At 55.0% G+C, this 22,500-nt stretch overlaps 1 protein-coding gene across 5 annotated transcripts in view; it reads left to right on the top strand.

The window, feature by feature from the left end:
* ift43 (intraflagellar transport 43 homolog (Chlamydomonas)) overlaps positions 1-22,500 on the top strand; it is a 269,145-nt gene that overhangs the window by 93,410 nt on the left and 153,235 nt on the right. For 4 of the 5 annotated variants that reach the window (XM_086002538.1, XM_086002540.1, XM_086002537.1 and 1 more), the window contains exon 4: positions 19,626-19,658. The exons of the other annotated variant lie outside the window; for it this stretch is intronic. In XM_086002538.1, coding sequence (XP_085858664.1) covers positions 19,626-19,658 — 33 coding nt within the window. The remainder of the gene's footprint in view (positions 1-19,625; positions 19,659-22,500) is intronic. 5 annotated transcript variants of the gene reach the window in all.

Below are 22,500 nucleotides of genomic sequence, written 5' to 3'. Positions count from 1 at the left end.
AAAGCAGCAATCTGCATGTACTTTAATGATGTTTGAAGTGTTCCCTACACATCTATACCTTCTTAAGATGAAGTGTTTATAAAACTGGGTAACAAAGTGGTCGATAAAGGACGCAAGTTTGATTTGATTTTTGCACTTCTTCTTAGTCAATCAGGGCAGTGGAAGCTGACGAGAGAGAAGCGGCGGGGAGAGAGCTGGTGATGTGCTCGCAGAGTGATCGAGTGCCAGCCCAGAGTGCGGCTGTCACTTTCATTAACTTCTCACGTCGCCAATTCAGCAGCCATTGTTTCTCATTCCAAATCTGCAAGTGGTTAGCGATATCACGTCAAATTAATTCTGCATTTTCCAATCTAACTTTTCCATTTAACCCTCAATGTGCTTGATTTCTTCGGAGAGAGCACCAGCCTGTGCCCGCTGGCCCTCGGCACAAACTCCGAGCTGGTACTGCTTCTCTGGTGTCAGCCGTGGCTCAGTGGGCAGCACTCTCACCTCTGAGTCAGAAGATCGTGGGTTCAAGTCCCACTCCAGAGACTTGAGCACAAAAATCCAGACTGACACTCCAATGCAGCACTGAGGGAGGGCTGCACTGTCGAAGGGGCAGTACTGAGGGGGCGCTGCACTGTCGGAGGGGCAGTACTGAGGGAGCGCTGCACTGTCGGAGGGGCAGTACTGAGAGAGGGCGGCACTGTCAGAGGGGCAGTACTGAGAGAGCGCTGCTCTGTCGGAGGGGCAGTACTGAGGGAGCGCTGCACTGCACTGTCGGAGGGGCAGTACTGAGGGAGCGCTGCACTGTCGGAGGGGCAGTGCTGAGGGAGGGCTGCACTGTCAGAGGGCCAGTACTGACGGAGCGTTGCACTGTCGGACAGGCAGTACTGAGGGAGCTCTGCACTGTCGGAGGGGCAGTACTGAGGGAGCGCTGCACTGCCGAAGGGGCAGTATTGAGGAAGCGCTGTACTGTCGGAGGAGCAGTACTGAGGGAGAGCTGCACTGTCGGAGGGGCAGTACTGAGGGAGCATTGCACTGTCAGAGGGGCAGTACTGAGGGAGAGCTGCACTGTCGGACAGGCAGTACTGAGGGAGTGCTGCACTGTCGGAGGGGCAGTACTGAGGCAGCGCTGCACTGTCGGAGGGGCAGTACTGAGGGAGAGCTGCACTGTCGGACAGGCAGTACTGAGGGAGTGCTGCACTGTCGGAGGGGCAGTACTGAGGCAGCGCTGCACTGTCGGAGGGGCAGTACTGAGGGAGCGCTGTACTGTCGGAGGAGCAGTACTGAGGGAGTGCTGCACTGTTGGAGGGACAGTACTGAGGCAGCGTTGCACTGTCGGAGGGGCAGTACTGAGGGAGCGCTGTACTGTCGGAGGAGCAGTACTGAGGGAGCGCTGCACTGTCGGAGGGACAGTACTGAGGGAGTGCTGCACTGTTGGAGGGACAGTACTGAGGGAGTGCTGCACTGTCGGAGGGGCAGTACTGAGGGAGCGCTGCTCTGTCGGAGGGGCAGTACTGAGGGAGAGCTGCACTGTCGGACAGGCAGTACTGAGGGAGCGCTGCACTGTCGGAGGGGCAGTACTGAGGGAGCGCTGCACTGTCGGAGGGGCAGTACTGAGGGAGCGCCGCACTGTCGGAGGGGCAGTACTGAGGGAGTGCTGCATTGTCGGAGGGGCAGGACTGAGGGAGCGCTGCACTGTCGGACAGGCAGTACTGAGAGAGCGCCGCACTGTCGGAGGGGCAGTACTGAGGGAGTGCTGCACTGTCGGAGGGGCAGTACTGAGGGAGCGCCGCACTGTCGGAGGGGCAGTACTGAGGGAGAGCTGCACTGTCGGAGGGGCAGCACTGAGGGAGCGCTGCACTGTCGGAGGGACAGTACTGAGGGAGTGCTGCACTGTTGGAGGGACAGAACTGAGGGAGTGCTGCACTGTCGGAGGGGCAATACTGAGGGAGCGCTGCAGTGTCGGAGGGGCAGTACTGAGGGAGTGCTGCACTGTCAGACAGGCAGTACTGAGGGAGTGCTGCACTGTCGGACAGGCAGTACTGAGGGAGCGCTGCACTGTCGGACAAGCAGTACTGAGGGAGTGCTGCACTGTCGGAGGGGCAGTACTGAGGGAGAGCTGCACTGTTGGAGGGGCAGTACTGAGGGAGCACTGCACTGTCGGAGGGACAGTACTGAGTGAGTGCTGCACTGTTGGAGGGACAGTACTGAGGGAGCGCTGCAGTGTCGGAGGGGCAGGACTGAGGGAGCGCTGCACTGTCGGACAGGCAGTACTGAGGGAGCGCTGCACTGTCAGAGGGGCAGTACTGAGGGAGCGCTGCTCTGTCGGAGGGGCAGTACTGAGGGAGTGCCGCACTGTCGGAGGGGCAGTACTGAGGGGGCGCTGCACTGTCGGAGGGGCAGTGCTGAGGGAGGGCTGCACTGTCAGAGGGGCAGTACTGAGAGAGCGCTGCTCTGTCGGAGGGGCAGTACTGAGGGAGCGCTGCTCTGTCGGAGGGGCAGTACTGAGGGAGCGCTGCACTGTCGGACAGGCAGTACTGAGAGAGCGCCGCACTGTCGGAGGGGCAGTACTGAGGGAGTGCTGCACTGTCGGAGGGGCGGGACTGAGGGAACGCTGCAGTGTCGGAGGGGAAGTACTGAGGGAGCGCCGCACTGTCGGAGGGGCAGTACTGAGGGAGAGCCGCACTGTCGGAGGGGCAGTACTGAGGGAGCGCTGCACTGTCGGAGGGACAGTACTGAGGGAGTGCTGCACTGTTGGAGGGACAGAACTGAGGGAGTGCTGCACTGTCGGAGGGGCAGTACTGAGGGAGCGCTGCAGTGTCGGAGGGGCAGTACTGAGGGAGCGCTGCACTGTCGGACAGGCAGTACTGAGGGAGTGCTGCACTGTCGGACAGGCAGTACTGAGGGAGCGCTGCACTGTCGGACAAGCAGTACTGAGGGAGTGCTGCACTGTCGGAGGGGCAGTACTGAGGGAGAGCTGCACTGTTGGAGGGGCAGTACTGAGGGAGCACTGCACTGTCGGAGGGACAGTACTGAGGGAGCGCTGCAGTGTCGGAGGGGCAGTACTGAGGGAGCGCTGCACTGTCGGACAGGCAGTACTGAGGGAGTGCTGCACTGTCGGACTGGCAGTACTGAGGGAGCGCTGCACTGCCGGACAAACAGTACTGAGGGAGCGCTGCACTGTCGGAGGGGCAGTACTGAGGGAGCGCTGCACTGTCGGAGGGACAGTACTGAGGGAGTGCTGCACTGTTGGAGGGACAGTACTGAGGGAGTGCTGCACTGTCGGAGGGGCAGTACTGAGGGAGCGCTGCACTGTCGGGGGGGTAGTACTGAGGGAGCGCCGCACTTTCGGAGGGGCAGTACTGAGGGAGTGCTGCATTGTCGGAGGGGCAGGACTGAGGGAGCGCTGCACTGTCGGACAGGCAGTACTGAGAGAGCGCCGCACTGTCGGAGGGGCAGTACTGAGGGAGCGCTGCACTGTCGGAGGGGCAGTACTGAGGGAGCGCTGCACTGTCGGAGGGGCAGTACTGAGGGAGCGCCGCACTGTCGGAGGGGCAGTACTGAGGGAGTGCTGCATTGTCGGAGGGGCAGGACTGAGGGAGCGCTGCACTGTCGGACAGGCAGTACTGAGAGAGCGCCGCACTGTCGGAGGGGCAGTACTGAGGGAGTGCTGCACTGTCGGAGGGGCGGTACTGAGGGAACGCTGCAGTGTCGGAGGGGCAGTACTGAGGGAGCGCTGCACTGTCGGACAGGCAGTACTGAGGGAGAGCTGCACTGTCGGAGGGGCAGTACTGAGGGAGCGCTGCACTGTCGGAGGGACAGTACTGAGGGAGTGCTGCACTGTTGGAGGGACAGTACTGAGGGAGTGCTGCACTGTCGGAGGGGCAGTACTGAGGGAGCGCTGCAGTGTCGGAGGGGCAGTACTGAGGGAGCGCTGCACTGTCGGACGGCAGTACTGAGGGAGTGCTGCACTGTCGGACAGGCAGTACTGAGGGAGCGCTGCACTGTCGGACAAGCAGTACTGAGGGAGTGCTGCACTGTCGGAGGGGCAGTACTGAGGGAGCGCTGCAGTGTCGGAGGGGCAGTACTGAGGGAGCGCTGCACTGTCGGAGGGGCGGTACTGAGGGAGCGCAGCACTGTCGGAGGGGCGGTACTGAGGGAGCACTGCACTGTCGGAGGGGCAGTGCTGAGGGAGGGCTGCACTGTCAGAGGGGCAGTACTGAGGGAGCGCTGCACTGTTGGACAGGCAGTACTGAGGGAGCGCTGCACTGTCGGAGGGGCAGTACTGAGGCAGCGCTGCACTGTCGGAGGGGCAGTACTGAGGGAGCGCTGTACTGTCGGAGGAGCAGTACTGAGGGAGAGCTGCACTGTCGGAGGGGCAGTACTGAGGGAGCGCTGCACTGTTGGAGGGACAGTACTGAGGGAGTGCTGCACTGTCGGAGGGGCAGTACTGAGGGAGTGCTGCATTGTCGGAGGGGCAGGACTGAGGGAGCGCTGCACTGTCGGACAGGCAGTACTGAGAGAGCGCCGCACTGTCGGAGGGGCAGTACTGAGGGAGTGCTGCACTGTCGGAGGGGCGGTACTGAGGGAACGCTGCAGTGTCGGAGGGGAAGTACTGAGGGAGCGCCGCACTGTCGGAGGGGCAGTACTGAGGGAGAGCTGCACTGTCGGAGGGGCAGTACTGAGGGAGCGCTGCACTGTCGGAGGGACAGTACTGAGGGAGTGCTGCACTGTTGGAGGGACAGAACTGAGGGAGTGCTGCACTGTCGGAGGGGCAGTACTGAGGGAGCGCTGCAGTGTCGGAGGGGCAGTACTGAGGGAGCGCTGCACTGTCGGACAGGCAGTACTGAGGGAGTGCTGCACTGTCGGACAGGCAGTACTGAGGGAGCGCTTCACTGTCGGACAAGCAGTACTGAGGGAGTGCTGCACTGTCGGAGGGGCAGTACTGAGGGAGCGCTGCACTGTCGGAGAGGCAGTACTGAGGGAGAGCTGCACTGTTGGAGGGGCAGTACTGAGGGAGCACTGCACTGTCGGAGGGACAGTACTGAGGGAGTGCTGCACTGTTGGAGGGACAGTACTGAGGGAGTGCTGCCCTTTCGGAGGGGCAGTACTGAGGGAGCGCTGCAGTGTCGGAGGGGCAGTACTGAGGGAGCGCTGCACTGTCGGACAGGCAGTACTGAGGGAGTGCTGCACTGTCGGACTGGCAGTACTGAGGGAGCGCTGCACTGCCGGACAAACAGTACTGAGGGAGCGCTGCACTGTCGGAGGGGCAGTACTGAGGGAGCGCTGCACTGTCGGAGGGACAGTACTGAGGGAGTGCTGCACTGTTGGAGGGACAGTACTGAGGGAGTGCTGCACTGTCGGAGGGGCAGTACTGAGGGAGCACTGCACTGTCCAAGGGGCAGTACTGAGGGAGCGCCTCACTTTTGGAGGGGCAGTACTGAGGGAGTGCTGCATTGCCGGAGGGGCAGGACTGAGGGAGCGCTGCACTGTCGGACAGGCAGTACTGAGACAGCGCCGCACTGTCGGAGGGGCAGTACTGAGGGAGCGCTGCACTGTCGGAGGGGCAGTACTGAGGGAGCGCCGCGCAGTCGGAGGGGCAGTACTGAGGGAGTGCTGCATTGTCGGAGGGGCAGGACTGAGGGAGTGCTGCACTGTCGGACAGGCAGTACTGAGAGAGCGCCGCACTGTCGGAGGGGCAGTACTGAGGGAGTGCTGCACTGTCGGAGGGGCGGTACTGAGGGAACGCTGCAGTGTCGGAGGGGCAGTACTGAGGGAGCGCTGCACTGTCGGACAGGCAGTACTGAGGGAGAGCTGCACTGTCGGAGGGGCAGTACTGAGGGAGTGCTGCAGTGTTGGAGGGACAGTACTGAGGGAGTGCTGCACTGTCGGAGGGGCAGTACTGAGGGAGCGCTGCATTGTCGGAGGGGCAGTACTGAGGGAGCGCTGCACTGTCGGACAGGCAGTACTGAGGGAGTGCTGCACTGTCGGACAGGCAGTACTGAGGGAGCGCTGCTCTGTCGGACAAGCAGTACTGAGGGAGTGCTGCACTGTCGGAGGGGCAGTACTGAGGGAGAGCTGCACTGTTGGAGGGGCAGTACTGAGGGAGCGCTGCACTGTCGGACAAGCAGTACTGAGGGAGCGCTGCACTGTCGGACAGGCAGTACTGAGGGAGAGCTGCACTGTTGGAGGGGCAGTACTGAGGGAGCACTGCACTGTCGGAGGGACAGTACTGAGGGAGTGCTGCACTGTTGGAGGGACAGTACTGAGGGAGTGCTGCACTGTCGGAGGGGCAGCACTGAGGGAGCGCTGCAGTGTCGGAGGGGCAGTACTGAGGGAGCGCTGCACTGTCGGACAGGCAGTACTGAGGGAGTGCTGCACTGTCGGACTGGCAGTACTGAGGGAGCGCTGCACTGCCGGACAAACAGTACTGAGGGAGCGCTGCACTGTCGGAGGGGCAGTGCTGAGGGAGCGCTGCACTGTCGGAGGGACAGTACTGAGGGAGTGCTGCACTGTTGGAGGGACAGTACTGAGGGAGCGCTGCAGTGTCGGAGGGGCAGTACTGAGGGAGCGCTGCACTGTCGGACAGGCAGTACTGAGGGAGCGCTGCACTGTCGGACAAACAGTACTGAGGGAGCGCTGCACTGTCGGAGGGGCAGTACTGAGGGTGCGCTGCACTGTCGGACAGGCAGTACTGAGGGAGAGCTGCACTGTTGGAGGGGCAGTACTGAGGGAGCACTGCACTGTCGGAGGGACAGTACTGAGGGAGTGCTGCACTGTTGGAGGGACAGCACTGAGGGAGTGCTGCACTGTCGGAGGGGCAGTACTGAGGGAGTGCTGCAGTGTCGGAGGGGCAGTACTGAGGGAGCGCTGCACTGTCGGACAGGCAGTACTGAGGGAGCGCTGCACTGTCGGACTGGCAGTACTGAGGGAGCGCTGCACTGCCGGACAAACAGTACTGAGGGAGCGCTGCACTGTCGGAGGGGCAGTGCTGAGGGAGCGCTGCACTGTCGGAGGGACAGTACTGAGGGAGTGCTGCACTGTTGGAGGGACAGTACTGAGGGAGTGCTGCACTGTCGGAGGGGCAGTACTGAGGGAGCGCTGCAGTGTCGGAGGGGCAGTACTGAGGGAGCGCTGCACTGTCGGACAGGCAGTACTGAGGGAGCGCTGCACTGTCGGACAAACAGTACTGAGGGAGCGCTGCACTGTCGGAGGGGCAGTACTGAGGGTGCGCTGCACTGTCGGACAGGCAGTACTGAGGGAGAGCTGCACTGTTGGAGGGGCAGTACTGAGGGAGCACTGCACTGTCGGAGGGACAGTACTGAGGGAGTGCTGCACTGTTGGAGGGACAGCACTGAGGGAGTGCTGCACTGTCGGAGGGGCAGTACTGAGGGAGCGCTGCAGTGTCAGAGGGGCAGTACTGAGGGAGCGCTGCACTGTCGGACAGGCAGTACTGAGGGAGTGCTGCACTGTCGGACTGGCAGTACTGAGGGAGCGCTGCACTGCCGGACAAACAGTACTGAGGGAGCGCTGCAGTGTCGGAGGGGCAGTGCTGAGGGAGCGCTGCACTGTTGGAGGGACAGTACTGAGGGAATGCTGCACTGTTGGAGGGACAGTACTGAGGGAGTGCTGCACTGTCGGAGGGGCAGTACTGAGGGAGCGCTGCAGTGTCGGAGGGGCAGTACTGAGGGAGCGCTGCACTGTCGGACAGGCAGTACTGAGGGAGTGCTGCACTGTCGGGACTGGCAGTACTGAGGGAGCGCTGCACTGTCGGACAAACAGTACTGAGGGAGCGCTGCACTGTCGGATGGGCAGTACTGAGGGTGCGCTGCACTGTCGGAGGGGCGGAACTGAGGGAGCGCTGCACTGTCGGACAGGCAGTACTGAGGGAGTGCCGCACTGTCGGACAGGCAGTGCGGAGGGAGCGCTGCACTGTCGGCGGGGCGGTACTGAGGCAGCGCTGCACTGTCGGAGAGGCAGTACTGAGGGAGCGCTGCACTGTCGGCGGGTTAGTGCTGGGGGAGTGCTGCACTGTCGAAGGGGCAGTACTGAGGGAGAGCTGCACTGTCGGAGGGGCAGTTCTGAGGGAGCGCTGCAGTGTCGCAGGGGCAGTACTGAGGGAGCGCTGCACTGTCAGCGGGGCAGTACTGAGGGAGGGCTGCACTGTCGGTGGGGCGGTACTGAGGGAGCACTGCACTGTCAGTGGGGCAGTACTGAGGGAGCGCTGCACTGTCGGAGGGGCACTTCTGAGGGAGCGCTGCACTGTCAGTGGGGCAGTACTGAGGGAGCGCTACACTGTCAGTGGGGCAGTTCTGAGGGAGCGCTGCACTGTCGGAGGGACAGTACCGAGGGAGCGCTGCACTGTCTGTGGGGCAGTACTGAGGGAGTGCTGCATTGTCGGAGAGTCAGTACTGAGGGAGCGCTGCACTGTCGGAGGGACAGTACTGAGGGAGCGCTGCACTGTTGGAGGGGCAGTACTGAGAGAGAGTTGCACTGTCGGGGCATTACTGAGGGAGCGCTGCACTGTCGGAGGGGCAGTACTGAGGGAGCGCTGCACTGTCGGCGGGGCAGTACTGAGGGAGCGCTGCACTGTCGGAGGGGCAGTACTGAGGAAGCGCTGCACTGTCGGAGGGGCAGTACCGAGGGAGCGTTGCACTGTCGGAGGGTCAGTTCTGAGGGAGCGCTGCACTGTCGGAGAGGCAGTAGTGAGGGAGCGCTGCACTGTCGGAGGGGCAGTACTGAGGGAGCGCTGTACTGTCGGCGGGGCAGTACTGAGGGAGCGCTGCACTGTCGGAGGGGCAGTAGTGAGGGAGCGCTGCACTGTCGGAGGGGCAGTACCGAGGGAGCGTTGCACTGTCGGAGGGTCAGTTCTGAGGGAGCGCTGCACTGTTGGAGAGGCAGTAGTGAGGGAGCGCTGCACTGTTGGCGGGGCAGTACTGATGGAGCGCTGCACTGTCGGAGGGGCAGTACTGAGGGAGTGCCGCACTGTTGGAGGGGCAGTACTGAGGGAGCGCGGCACTGTCGGAGGGGCAGTACTGAGGGAGTGCCGCACTGTTGGCGGGGCAGTACTGATGGAGCGCTGCACTGTTGGAGGGGCAGTACTGAGGGAGCGCGGCACTGTCGGAGCGGCAGTACTGAGGGAGCGCTGCACTGTCGGAGGGGCAGTACTGAGGGAGCGCTGCACTGTCGGCGGGGCAGTACTGAGGGAGCGCTGCACTGTCGGAGGGACAGTACTGAGGGAAGGCTGCACTGTCAGTGGGGCAGTGCTGAGGGTGCGCTGCACTGTCGGAGGGGCACTGCTACTTCTTATCATGTCCACGGACAGTCTATACATAGCCCAGCCAGAACTGGACACATTTTTGCGACTTGTTGTTGGATTCGGCAAGATCTGCTACAGTGCAGGGTTCCTCTCACGATGGGCATTGCAGGAGATGTTGCATAGTCTGTGCCTCAGTTCCACATTCACAAGTTGTCGGGCTGGTTGAATATCCCCATTTGCTTAGTGACACCTTTGAGCAACCTACACCGGTCCTACGTCTGTTAAGGCACTTCCAGGTTGCCCAGTTGCAATTAGCTCCTGGGGGAAGGCTTTCGTCAGGTAAAATTTCCATCGCTGGGGGTTGTTCAAGACTGGCGAGCCGGTCTTCCCACAAGGCGATGCGGGCTTCAGATGAGGTTGATTGTAATGGAACAACACTGTTCATGAAGCGCTTCCTTGACTTTAGGCGGCTGGGTGTAGGTGTATGACAATGCAGAGGGTGTCTCTCATCTGATGTTTGACGGAGTCGCTCTTTCTTGCTGGCTACCGTTCTTCTTATATCAGGGGGAGCGATACCCGCCAGGATATATAGGCTGTTGGTGTTTGTTGGTTTTAAGCAACCTGTGATAAATCGGCAGCTTGCATTCAGAACGGCATCCATCTTCTTGGCATGAGTAGACTTTTCCCATGCAGGGCAGGCGTATTCGGCAGTGGAATAGCAAAGAGCAAGTGCACTGTGTTGTGTATGTAATATGTGTGCTACTTTGAACCTATGGACAGGACTGCACTACTTGCTGGGCGTAGTGATACGCAGTACCACTCCTGGCCATAGGGGTATAAATAGTACTGTGGGTACTGATCTCCCCTCAGTTCCCGCCTGTGGGCATGAAGTAAAGACCTATGTATAGTCCCTACCTCCAACCAGTAAAGACCTGTTTGAGTTATACGTTTAAGTCTTTGTGTTAATTGTTCAATACAATACACATACTTAACACTGGCGACGAGTCAGGTTCTTACCCTGCGGCAGTTGAAGAGAGGTTTCAAACATCACCACCCCACTAGAAGCGACAGGCTTTAGGACTCTGAAGCCTCCATCAGCGACTGAGCACTGGAATGCAGCAGCCATCCTGACAGCTTCCAGCGACTGACAGAAGTCTTTCTGCAGTTTCCTTGTTCAACCTAGGTGGTGGGGTAAGCCGTGCAGTGTTGGCTGCAAAGACAGGGCTGGGGAAGTTGGAGAAGATAAGGGCGATCGCAATCCCTGATAAGAGCCGCGGTGAAACGCGCGAGCGGGTAAGCCAGAGCCCGGGAGGGAGGGAGCGAGCAAGAGCCGCTTCGGTCGGGAGCCACTTCGCTATCCAGCGATCGCATCCGCTGATAAGGGCCGCACTCGGGCGATCGCGGCGAAGATAAGGGCCGCACTCGGGGGCTGAAGGGAGACGGCGTCGGGGGACGGTTGAAGACCGCCAAGCGCGGGAAAACCGCCATTTTGTGGGCGGAGGACGACGGCAAGAGCGGGAAGCCGCCATCTTTGATAACAAGTAAAGAAAATAAAATCTGAGAAATTGCAAATCTACAATGCCTAAACACAGGAATATTAGCACCTTTGATAGTGACCTCGAAGATTGGGCCATATATGTTGAAAGAGTAAAAAATTATTGTAAGGCCAATAAAATTCGTGACCAAGATAAAGCTCTAACATTATTAAATTTAATGGGTGCGAAGACATACGGGCAATTGAAACACCTGTTATCACCAGATGAACCGGCGGATAAGACGTTCGATGAGATTGTTACTGTCCTGAAAGATCATCTAAACCCCACGCCGCTGATGCTAGCGGAACGATTTAAGTTTTACGACAGAAGGCAGCTACAGCATGAAAGCAATGCTGAATATTTGCTGGAATTGCGTAAATTAGCGAAATATTGCCAGTTTGGAACGGGACTGACAGATGCACTACGAGACAAATTTGTGTGTGGTTTATTTAAACAGGATACACAAAAGCGACTGCTCGAGGAGAATGAGCTGACGCTTGAGAAGGCGGTCACTATGGCAGCAGCACACGAAGCCGCAGCGAGAGGCACGGCAGTAATGCAGCTACGGTCACCGGAGCTCAGTGCACACAAATTGGGTGTGAGTTCTGGCAAATGTTATCGTTGTGGAAAGACAACGCATGATCAGAACCAGTGTTGGTTTAAAAACCAAGAATGTAGAACTTGTGGTAGGCTTGGACATATAGCTAGAGTATGCAGGTCAGGGAAGAAGACCAGCAACAAGAAGTCACCGCAAGGAAAATACGCAAAGGTACACAAGGTGACCGAACAGGAGTCCGATTCAGACGCTAGCAGTAATGAACTGGCTAGCTTAAGCTGTAATGAACTGGCTAGCTTAAGAATACTCAACGCTGGTAAGGGTGCAGACCTCCAGACAATTTGGGTCACTCTTCAGATAGAAGGAGTCCAAGTAAAACTGGAATTGGACACTGGATCGGCATTGACGGTCATAAATAAGAAAGATTACGGAAAGTTATTCCAACATATTCCCCTACAGGATACGGGGATTATATTGAAAACATACACGGGGCAAAGAGTGTACCCCATCGGGAAAATAGAGGTTGCAGTGGTCCACAAGGGCGAAGACAGTCAAATAATGGACTTATATGTGATATCTGAAGGAGGTTCTCCACTACTAGGACGGGAGTGGATTAGGAAAATGAATATGGACTGGCATTTCCTACAAACAATAACGAGTGAGAACTCGGTGAAGATAGTCAGCCCAGACTCTGGAACGGATGATGGTAAGCCCAACTCAGGTGCAAAAGACAAAGTTTCAGCACAGAATTCCACTGAGCAACAACAACATAGTTTAACTGTGGATTCTGAGTCTGGCAAGTCTACTGATGTGCCCATTTCTGAGGGACACCGGGCTCGAACTCAACTCCATTTCAAACTACAACAGCAATTAGAACAAATGCTTCGCCGTTTTGAGCAAGAGTTGAATGCAACGAAAGAGTTCTTTGATATAGAGTTGGAGAATCTGGAAAGACAACAGAAGCAGCTGATGGAGAAAATGGAGCAGGAGCACACAAAACGTCTGATGTCAGAGGAGTTAACGGTCAGCCAACTCCTGCATATGCTGAAGGACAGGACTCTGAAATGGGAAAAACTTGAACACGAACTTCAATATTCAAACGAAAGGGGTTCGGAGCTCTCAAAGGTTATTGGAAGAGTTGAGGTGGCAACACAGACTGAGATGACTGCAACAGAGCAGCCCTTGGATGCCAAAAGTACGCTGACTCACGTCAACGTAGAACAACAGACCGCTGAAACAGCTGCTCCGGTAGAGGGATTGAATAGTCCGATCAATCAATCTCCAAAAGAAGTTGAAGTAGTAAAATCTCAAATGAGGTCATTAGTAAACGACTTGCTGAAAGCCCAGAAAAAGCTGGATGAAGAGGTACGCATGAAGAAGTCTCTTCAGGAAAGATGTCTGGACTTGGAACAAAAGCTGGCTAACGCCCAGCTGGGTATGGAGGAAATAGAAGACCCTCTCGCTGGCCTAGATCAGGATGACACCGAATATTACTATGTCCTGTCCTGCCCAACTTGTAACTTCGACTCCCACCATACAGAAATCATGGAGGAGCACCGAAAGTCTACAGAACATCAGGAGAAGGTGGCTCTACTACGGAAAAAGGAGGAAGAGAAGGAGGAACTGCGCATGCAGCTGGCAGCTGACGGAGCCCAGAGAGTCTCCAAGAAGCAGAAAAGGAAAAGTCGAAACAGAAGATGACCCATCTGAACCATTATTACCTCTACCAGATCACACACGTGGTCCCTCCGAACGTAGCCAATTCAGTTCGGAAGTTCAAACTGTTAAATCCATGGAAGGACTATTGAATGACAGTGGGACAGTACTGAGGGCGCGCTGCACCGTCGGAGGGGCACTACTGAGGGAGCGCTGCACTGTCGGTGGGACGGTACCGAGGGAGGGCTTTACATTCGGAGGGGCAGTACTGAGGGAGCGCTGCACTGTCGGAGGGGCAGTACTGAGGGAGCGCTGCACAGTCAGAGGGGCAGAACTGAGGGAGCGCTGCACTGTCGGAGGGGCACTACTGAGGGAGCGCTGCACTGTCGGTGGGACGGTACCGAGGGAGGGCTTTACATTCGGAGGGGCAGTACTGAGGGAGCGCTGCACAGTCAGAGGGGCAGAACTGAGGGAGCGCTGCACTGTCGGAGGGGCAGTACTGAGGGAGCGCTGCACTGTTGGAGGGACAGTACTGAGGGAGCGCTGCACTGTTGGAGGGACAGTACTGAGGGAGCGCTGCACTGTCAGAGGGACAGTACTGAGGGAGTGCTGCACTGTTGGAGGGACAGTACTGAGGGAGAGCTGCACTGTCAGAGGGACAGTACTGAGGGAGTGCTGCACTGTCGGAGGGGCGGCACTGAGGGAGCGCTGCAATGTTGGAGGGACAATACTGAGGGGGCGCTGCACTGTCGGAGGGGCAGTACTGAGGGAGTGCTGCACTGTCAGAGGAGCATTACTGAGGGAGCGCTGAACTGTCGGAGGGGCAGTACTGAGGGAGTGCCGCACTGTTGGAGCGCTGCATTGTCGGAGGGGCAGTACTAAGGGAGTGCTGCACTGTTGGAGGGGCAGTACTGAAGGAGCGCCACACTGTCAGAGCGGCAGTACTGAGGCAGCACTGCACTGTCGGAGGGGCAGTACTGAGGGAGCGCTGCACTGTCAGAGCGGCAGTACTGAGGGAGCGCTGCACTGTCTGGGGTTAGTACTGTGGGAGTGCTGCACTGTTGGAGGGGCATTTGGAGGAGCTGTCTGTCAGATGAAACGTTAAACCGAAGCCCTCGTGTGTAAAAGATCTCGCGGCCACTATTCGAAGAAGAGCAGAGGAGTTCTTCTCGGTGTCCTGGCCAATGTTTATCCCTCCACCGACATCGCTAAAACAGATGACCTGGTCATTGCCATTGTTCTTGGGATCTTGCTGTGCGCAAGTTGGCTGCTGCATTTCTTATTATTACAACGGTGACTACACTTCAAAAGTTATTCACTGGCTGTAAAGCCCTTTGGGACATCCTGAGGTTGTGAGAAGCGCTATTGAAATGCAAGTTCTTTCTTTGTTTCTCCAACTGGTCCTGACATTCGGTTCCAGTCATCTCACCACAGGGAGGAAACGATTGCCTGCACAAGGGCAACAGAGACTAACGTGGGCATCAGGTTCAGGAAGGGGAGGGTGTGACTGCTCGGGAGCCAGGTAGCGAGGATTTAGGAGAGGTTGAGAAGGAGGTCCCACAGACACTGGTCTGTGCACCAGTCGCTGAAGGTAAGCATGCAGGTGCAGCTAAGAAGGCAAATGGTATGTTGGCCTTCGTAGCAAGAGGGTTCGAGTACAGGAACAAGGATGTCTTGCTACAGTTGTACAGGGCCTTGGTGAGACCGCACCTTGAGTATTGTGTGCAGTTTTGGTCGCCTTACCTGAGGAAGGACGTTCTTGCCATGGAGGGAGTGCAGCGAAGATTCACCAGGCTGATACCTGGGATGGCAGGAATGACATACGAGGAGAGATTGTGTCGATTGGGCTTATACTCACTGGAGTTTAGAAGATTGAGAGGGGATCTCATCGAAACCTATAAAATTCTGTCAGGCCTGGACAGACTAGATGCAGGAAGGATGTTTCTGATGGCTGGGGAGTCCAGAACCAGGGGTCATAGTCTAAGGATAAGGGGTAAGCCATTTAGGACTGAAATGAGGAGGAATTTCTTCACTCAGAGAGTGGTGAACCTGTGGAATTCTCTGCCACAGAGGGCGGTGGAGGCCAGTTCATTAAATATATTCAAGAAGGAGTTGGGTATATTTCTTAAGGCTAAAGGGATATGGGGAGAAGGCAGAGACAGGGTACTAAATTTGGATGATCAGCCATGATCTCATTGAATGGCGGAGCAGGCTCGAAGGGCCGAATGGCCTACTCCTGCTCCTATCTTCTATGTTTCTATGTTAAGGGAGGATTCGGTATTGGATCTAGTAATGGGGAATGAACTAAAGCAGATAAGAGAAGTTAAAGTAGGGGAACATCTAGGCAATAGTGACCATAATATAATATGCTTTAAGACAATAATTGAGAAGGACATAAGTATGATAAAAAAACAGGTTAATAGATTGGAGAAAAGCTGATTTTGAGGGACTGGAAATAGAACGTGGGAAACAAAAATGGGCAACAATATTGGCAAACAACGATGTAGAACAGCAATGGAAAACATTTAAAACGGTTTTCAACAGAGTGCAGGAAAAATATATTCCGCTAAAAGAAAAGAACAAACTAAACACTAATGAGACTCCATGGATGAATAAAGCCATAAGGGAACAATTGAGGGTAAGGAAAGAGGCAAACATTAAGTACACAGACAGCAGAGGAGTGCATGATAAGAGAGAATACAAAGAGATTAGGAGAGAAGTCAAACAAACAATTAGGAAGGCAAAGAGAAACTATGAAATTAAATTATCAAGGAACATAAAACAAAATAGTAAAATATTTTACAGGCACATCATTAAAAAAAGGAAGTTTGGGATGGGAATAGGGCCATTATGGGATAGACAGGATAATACCACAGGTAACGATAGAGAGATGGCAGAAATATTAAATAATTATTTTGCCAGAGGACTGGCGAATAGCTAAAGTAATAATACCTATATTTAAGAACGGAGATAGAACGTGTCCAGGGAATTATAGACCAGTCAGCTTAACATCGGTGGCAGGAAAAATAATGGAATCCCTACTAAAGGAGAGAATAGAAGAACATCTAGAAACCAAAAATATAATAAGGAATAGTCAGCATGGATTTCAAAAGGGAAAGTCTTGCTTGACCAACCTCACTGAATTTTTTGAAGAGGTAACAGAGGGTAGACAATGGTAATGCAGTAAATGTAATTTATCTAGATTTTCAAAAGGCCTTCGATAAGGCACCCCATAATAGACTGATGAACAAGGTCAGAGAATGCGGAGTCAGGGGTCAAGTCTTGGAATGGATAGCTAGCTGGCTTCAGGGCAGAAAGCAGAGAGTGGGAGTAAAGGGGAGCTATTCACAGTGGCAGAAGGTGGGCAGTGGTGTTCCACAAGGGTCAGTGCTGGGACCACTGCTGTTCACAATTTACATTAATGATTTAGACTTTAAAATCAAAAACACAATTTCTAAACTTGCAGATGACACCAAATTGGGGGGGATAGTCAATACTGAGGAGGACTGCAACAAATTACAGGAGGACATTAATAAACTTGCAGAATGGGCATATAATTGGCAAATGAAGTTCAACACAGATAAATGTGAGGTATTACATTTTGGTAGGAAGAATAGGGAGATCACTTATAACTTGGAGGGTGGGAGTCTCAGTGGGGTAGAGGAACAAAGGGATCTCGGAGTACAAATACACAAATCACTAAAAGATGCGACACAGGTTAGCAAGGCCATAAAAAAAGCAAACCAAGCACTAGGGTTTATTTCTAGAGGGATAGGGGGAAAAATTCAGTTGTTTGCGCCTTAAGAGGGCGCTAATGGGGCGCAAAGCAACTAGCGCCCGGGCGCGGTGATGTTTGCGCCGCTTACGAAATTAACTAGACATTTTGCAGCGGCGCTAAACACTACCACCACGATCTCCTGCGCCGGCAGATCGTGACGTCAGTCAAGAGTGCAACGCCCCGGTAGCGCCCCGGACCGAATAATCAGTGGCACCCCCTGCCTTACCGCCTGCCGCTAGCAACGACAGGTTGAGGGGAGCGTTTTGCAGTCGGGAAGGGACTGGGGGAGCGCTATTTAAAGGCGACCGCTTCCTGCCTTTTTTTGTCGGCGAAATTTTTGCACCATGCATTCTGAGAGAGAGACTGCAGGAGATATTAAAAGCTGTGTTGAGGAGTTTTGAGTACTGAGCAGCACTTTGCAGGTTCTTTCTGATTTGATCTTCCTTGCATCGATTTAGAAGAGACTATGGTGGCTGCACTCTGAGCTCTTTCCCTGGGCCTCTCCATTGTGCTTTCCAGCAGATTTGATGTACAGGTCTCTCCAGGCCGAGATTCAAGGCTGCACTGAGCAGGGTGTGGATGGAGAGCAAGATCGACCCTCCCCTTTAAGATCTGGCTGGTGCCAGTATGTCTGTGTTCCATTGCTGATTGACATCACATGAGCTTCGCCCGCGCTCTGAGTTAGCGCCTCGCTCCTCGGCCTTTGCGCCTTAAGAGAGGTGTGTAGTGCCTGATATAGCGCTCCAATCACCTCCAGGGGCGATAAAAGGCAAGTTTGCAGTCAGAGGCGATAATTCGCACCAGGCGCTAATCTCTGCGCCCAGCCGATAATTGCGCCCCAAATGGGGCGATACTGAATTTCTCCCCCATAGAATTGAAAAGTAGGGAAGTTATGCTAAACCTGTGTCGAACCTTGGTTAGACCACACTTGGAGTACTGAGTGCAGTTCTGGTCGCCATATTGGCCCAGAAATTCGGGTAGGGGGCTTCCCGCGGGTGCAAGCCCCCGACCTGCACTTACCTTGCGCGCCGGCAGTTGCGCTGTAGGGCCCCGTGGAATTCGGCTCCGGGGCCTGGCCCAGCTGCTGGCGCGCTGTGCTTGCGTGTCCCAGGGGCGTAGTTAGTGCGATGCGTCCCCATGGATCACGTGAGCCATGGGCAGCCAATCGGAGGAGGGGAAAGCCCATTCATAAGATTGACAGGTAGACCTGTCAAAACTTATAAATACTACGGGCCCAAAATAGCAATAAACCTTCAAATAAATTTTTTTTTTAAATCACACTTTTTAAATAAACTATAAATTACATTAAATAACTATTTTAAACAATATAAATTTTTGAAAAAAATAATTTTATATTCTAACGGGGCGAAAAATAAACTTACCTTGCTTTAAAGTATTTAAAAATAATAAACCTGTGGAAAAAATGTTTTAATTTTAATTAATTGACCACTTACCTTGCAAAAAGCAGGCCTTACGCCTGCTTTTTAAATGTGTGAATCCTGCAGGCTTACCCTCCCGGGAAAACCTGTAAAAAAAAAACCTAAGTTCAAAGCGCGCGCGCAGCCTCCCCTGCGCGTGCGTTTGACCTCTGAACCCCTGCTTTCAGAGGATCGGAAGTGCCGGTTTCCCGCGCATGCGCAGTGCATGCAGGAAACCGGCACTTCCATCGGGCCCACGGGTGAGCACCCCGTGCGTACTCACCCGTGGAGACCCGAATTTCTGGGCCAATATAAAAAGGATATAGAGGCACTGGAGAGGGTGCAGAGAAGATTTACAAGGATGATACCAGAAATGCGAGGGTATACATATCAGGAAAGGATGAACAGGCTGGGTCTCTTTTCTCTTGAAAAAAGGCTGAGGGGTGAGCTAATAGAGGGCTTTAAAATTATGAAAGGTTTTGATAGAGTGGATACAGAGGGAATGCTTCCACTTGTGGGGAAGAGCAAAACTAGAGGCCATCAATATAAGATAGTCACCAAGAAATCCAGGAAATTCAGAAGAAACTTCTTTACCCAGAGAGTGGTGAGAATGTGGAACTCGCTACCACAGGGAGTGGTTGAGGCGAACAGTATGGATGCATTTAAGGGGAGGCTGGACAAGCATCTGAGGGAGAAGGGAATAGAGGGTTAGGCTGATAGAGTTAGATGAGGAAAGATGGGAGGAGGCTCGTGTGGAGCATAAACGCCGGCATGGACTGGTTGGGCCGGATGGCCTGTTTTGTGCCGTATATCCTATGTAATCAGGAAGGTCAGGTCTGGAGAACGGTTAACGGAGTTGGGATCTGTTCTCTTTGGAAAACAGGTGAGTCCGAGCGGGAATCATTGGGGTTTGGGGATTGTGAGGGGAAGGGGTGACGCTGACCTGGGTCAATGGGTGACTGGGGAAGGAATCAAACCCCCGGGAGCATCGCTTGGTGAAAAGGAGGGAGCGAGGGGCAAGGTTACAGTACCAGGGCTTTCTGCTCCAGATTCCCTGCACACGCTCTGCTGTCCCTCAGAACTGTTCAGCCTTGGGAGCTTGGTGCCAGAATCAGAGGGACGACCATCCGTGCTGGGAATCAAACACATGTCATAGCCACCCAACATCCCATCAAACACTCGCAGGGCAGGTACAGCACGGGTTAGATACAGAGTAAAGCTCCCTCTACACTGTCCCATCAAACACTCCCAGGGCAGGTACAGCACGGGTTAGATACAGAGTAAAGCTCCCTCTACACTGTCCCATCAAACACTCCCAAGGCAGATATAGCACTCTCTCCATCATGTACATGGGCTGTGGAAGTAGATTAAATAGGTAGGTGCAGTCTATTGTAGGGTAGAGTGTGCATGTGACCCCAGTCCTGTTTTCTGATTGCAGGTCTGGACGCAAAGTGACGGAAGAGTTGGAGGAGTAAGTTACCCACCACGTCATGTTGTATTAATCTCTGTTCTCAATCCCCATTTCCCGCCTTTATAAGCTACTATCCTCGTGCCTTTCCTGCTGCCCTGCTGGACCGCACACCTGAGCTGTACACAGGCTGGAAACATCACTCACAACATAAAGCAGACTGCAGTGACTGAGAACAGCCGGTCCTGTATCACCCCTCCCGTCTCCATAGGGAGACTCTCACTCTCCTACACACTCTCCATCACCCACTCTCTCCCCCACTCGCTCTCTCCCCCACTCGCTCTCTCACCCACTCTCTCTCTCACCCACTCTCTCTCTCACCCACTCTCTCTCCCCCACTCGCTCTCTCCCCCACTCTCTCACCCACTCTCTCTCTCACCCACTCTCTCTCCCCCACTCGCTCTCTCCCCCACTCTCTCCCCCACTCGCTCTCTCCCCCACTCGCTCTCTCCCCCACTCTCTCACCCACTCTCTCTCTCACCCACTCTCTCTCCCCCACTCGCTCTCTCCCCCACTCTCTCCCCCACTCGCTCTCTCCCCCTCTTGCTCTCTCCCCCACTCGCTCTCTCCCCCACTCTCTCACCCACTCTCTCTCACCCACTCTCTCTCCCCCACTCGCTCTCTCCCCCACTCGCTCTCTCCCCCACTCGCTCTCTCCCCCACTTGCTCTCTCCCCCACTCGCTCTCTCCCCCACTCTCTCACCCACTCTCTCTCACCCACTCTCTCTCCCCCACTCGCTCTCTCCCCCACTCGCTCTCTCCCCCACTCTCTCACCCACTCTCTCTCTCACCCACTCTCTCTCTCCCCCACTCGCTCTCTCCCCCACTCTCTCCCCCACTCGCTCTCTCCCCCACTCGCTCTCTCCCCCACTCTCTCACCCACTCTCTCTCCCCCACTCGCTCTCTCCCCCACTCTCTCACCCACTCTCTCTCTCACCCACTCTCTCTCACCCACTCTCTCTCTCCCCCACTCGCTCTCTCCCCCACTCGCTCTCTCCCCCACTCTCTCACCCACTCTCTCTCTCACCCACTCTCTCTCCCCCACTCGCTCTCTCCCCCACTCTCTCACCCACTCTCTCTCTCACCCACTCTCTGTCACCCACTCTCTCTCTCCTCCACTCGCTCTCTCCCCCACTCTCTCTCTCCCCCCCACTCGCTCTCTCCCCCACTCGCTCTCTCCCCCACTCGCTCTCTCCCCCACTCGCTCTCTCCCCCACTCGCTCTCTCCCCCACTCGCTCTCTCCCCCACTCGCTCTCTCCCCCACTCTCTCCCCCACTCGCTCTCTCCCCCACTCTCTCCCCCACTCGCTCTCTCCCCCACTCTCTCCCCCACTCGCTCTCTCCCCCACTCTCTCCCCCACTCGCTCTCTCCCCCACTCGCTCTCTCCCCCACTCGCTCTCTCCCCCACTTGCTCTCTCCCCCACTCTCTCCCCCACTCGCTCTCTCCCCCACTCTCTCCCCCACTCGCTCTCTCCCCCACTCGCTCTCTCCCCCACTCGCTCGCTCCCCCACTCGCTCTCTCCCCCACTCTCTCTCTCCCCACTCGCTCTCTCTCTCTCTGCCACACTCTCTCTCTCTCACCCACTCTCTCTCTCTCCCACTCTCTCTCTCCCACACTCTCTCTCCCACTCTCTCTCTCACCCACTCTCTCTCTCTCTCCCACACTCTCTCTCTCTCTCACCCACTCTCTCTCTCTCTCCCACTCTCTCTCTCTCCCACTCTCTCCCACACTTTCTCTCTCTCTCTCTCTCCCACTCTCTCTCTCTCCCACTCTCAATTCAATTCAATTCAATTCAAATCGCTTTATTGGCATGACAAGGTACATCTTATGTTGCCAAAGCATCGAAAAACATTCATGGTTGTACACAAAAATACAGATCTATCCATACAGTGTGTAAACAGATATATCCCTGAGTGTATAAATATACATTCATATAATTTGTATGTACTCTTTTCTTAGGTTTACTGGTTGTCCCTCTGTTTATGGCAAGCTGTAACATAGTGTGCTGCTAAGGTTACACAGTTTCTCTGTTCCCCTAGTAGGTATGGGAGTTTTTGGTCGTCATTCAAATTTCTGAATTCAGGGCATATTTGTGTGAATTTTTGGTAGAAAATCTCCCTGATGCCCTGATATTTTCCACACGCTGTGAGGAAGTGCATCTCTGTCTCCACCACTCCCTGACTGCACTGAGAGCATATCCTGTCTTCTCTTGGCAGCCGGGTCTGCCTGTGTCTGCCTTTTTCGATCGCCAGGCTATGTTCACTAAGTCTGTACCTTGTCAAGGTTTTTCTCAGTTTGCTATCCTTTACCATGGTCAGGTAATCAGCCATGTTGTATTGTCTGTTTACGGCCAAGTAGCAATTGAGTTTGCTTTGGGTTTTTGTTGTTTCTGCTCAATATGACAGGTATTTTTCCTTTTGCTTAGTGACAATTGTGTTGGGTCGAATTCTCTGTGCTACGATGTCACTGTCCTGGGGCTGGTTATTGTTAGTAGTGTTAGTGGTTGCTTCACTGAGTCCCAGGACTAGTTGACTGAGGGTGTTCTTCTTTATGGTCCTCTCTTGGCATTTCAAGGCTTCGTAATGATAGCAGTGGGGGTTGCTCATTTTTAGGTGTTTCCAAAATTTGGTGGCTCTTTTTTGGATAGTAATTATTAATGGATATTGGCCTAGTTCTGCCCTGCATGCATTGTTTACGGTTTTCCTTTGAGTCCGGAGGATACTTTTACAGTATTCTGCATGTAAGATCTCAATTGGGTGTTTGTCCCATTTTGCAAATTCTTGTTGTGTTAGCGGTCCCCACACCTCACTGCCATAGAGTGCAATTGGTTCAATTACTGATTT

This window comes from Somniosus microcephalus, chromosome 12 (assembly GCF_052327205.1).
Source record: "Somniosus microcephalus isolate GS21.2 chromosome 12, FLI_Smic_1.0, whole genome shotgun sequence".
Classification (NCBI taxonomy): domain Eukaryota; kingdom Metazoa; phylum Chordata; class Chondrichthyes; order Squaliformes; family Somniosidae; genus Somniosus; species Somniosus microcephalus.
The sequence above is the reverse complement of the archived record's forward strand: the minus strand, read 5'-3'. Positions and strand labels throughout refer to the sequence as shown.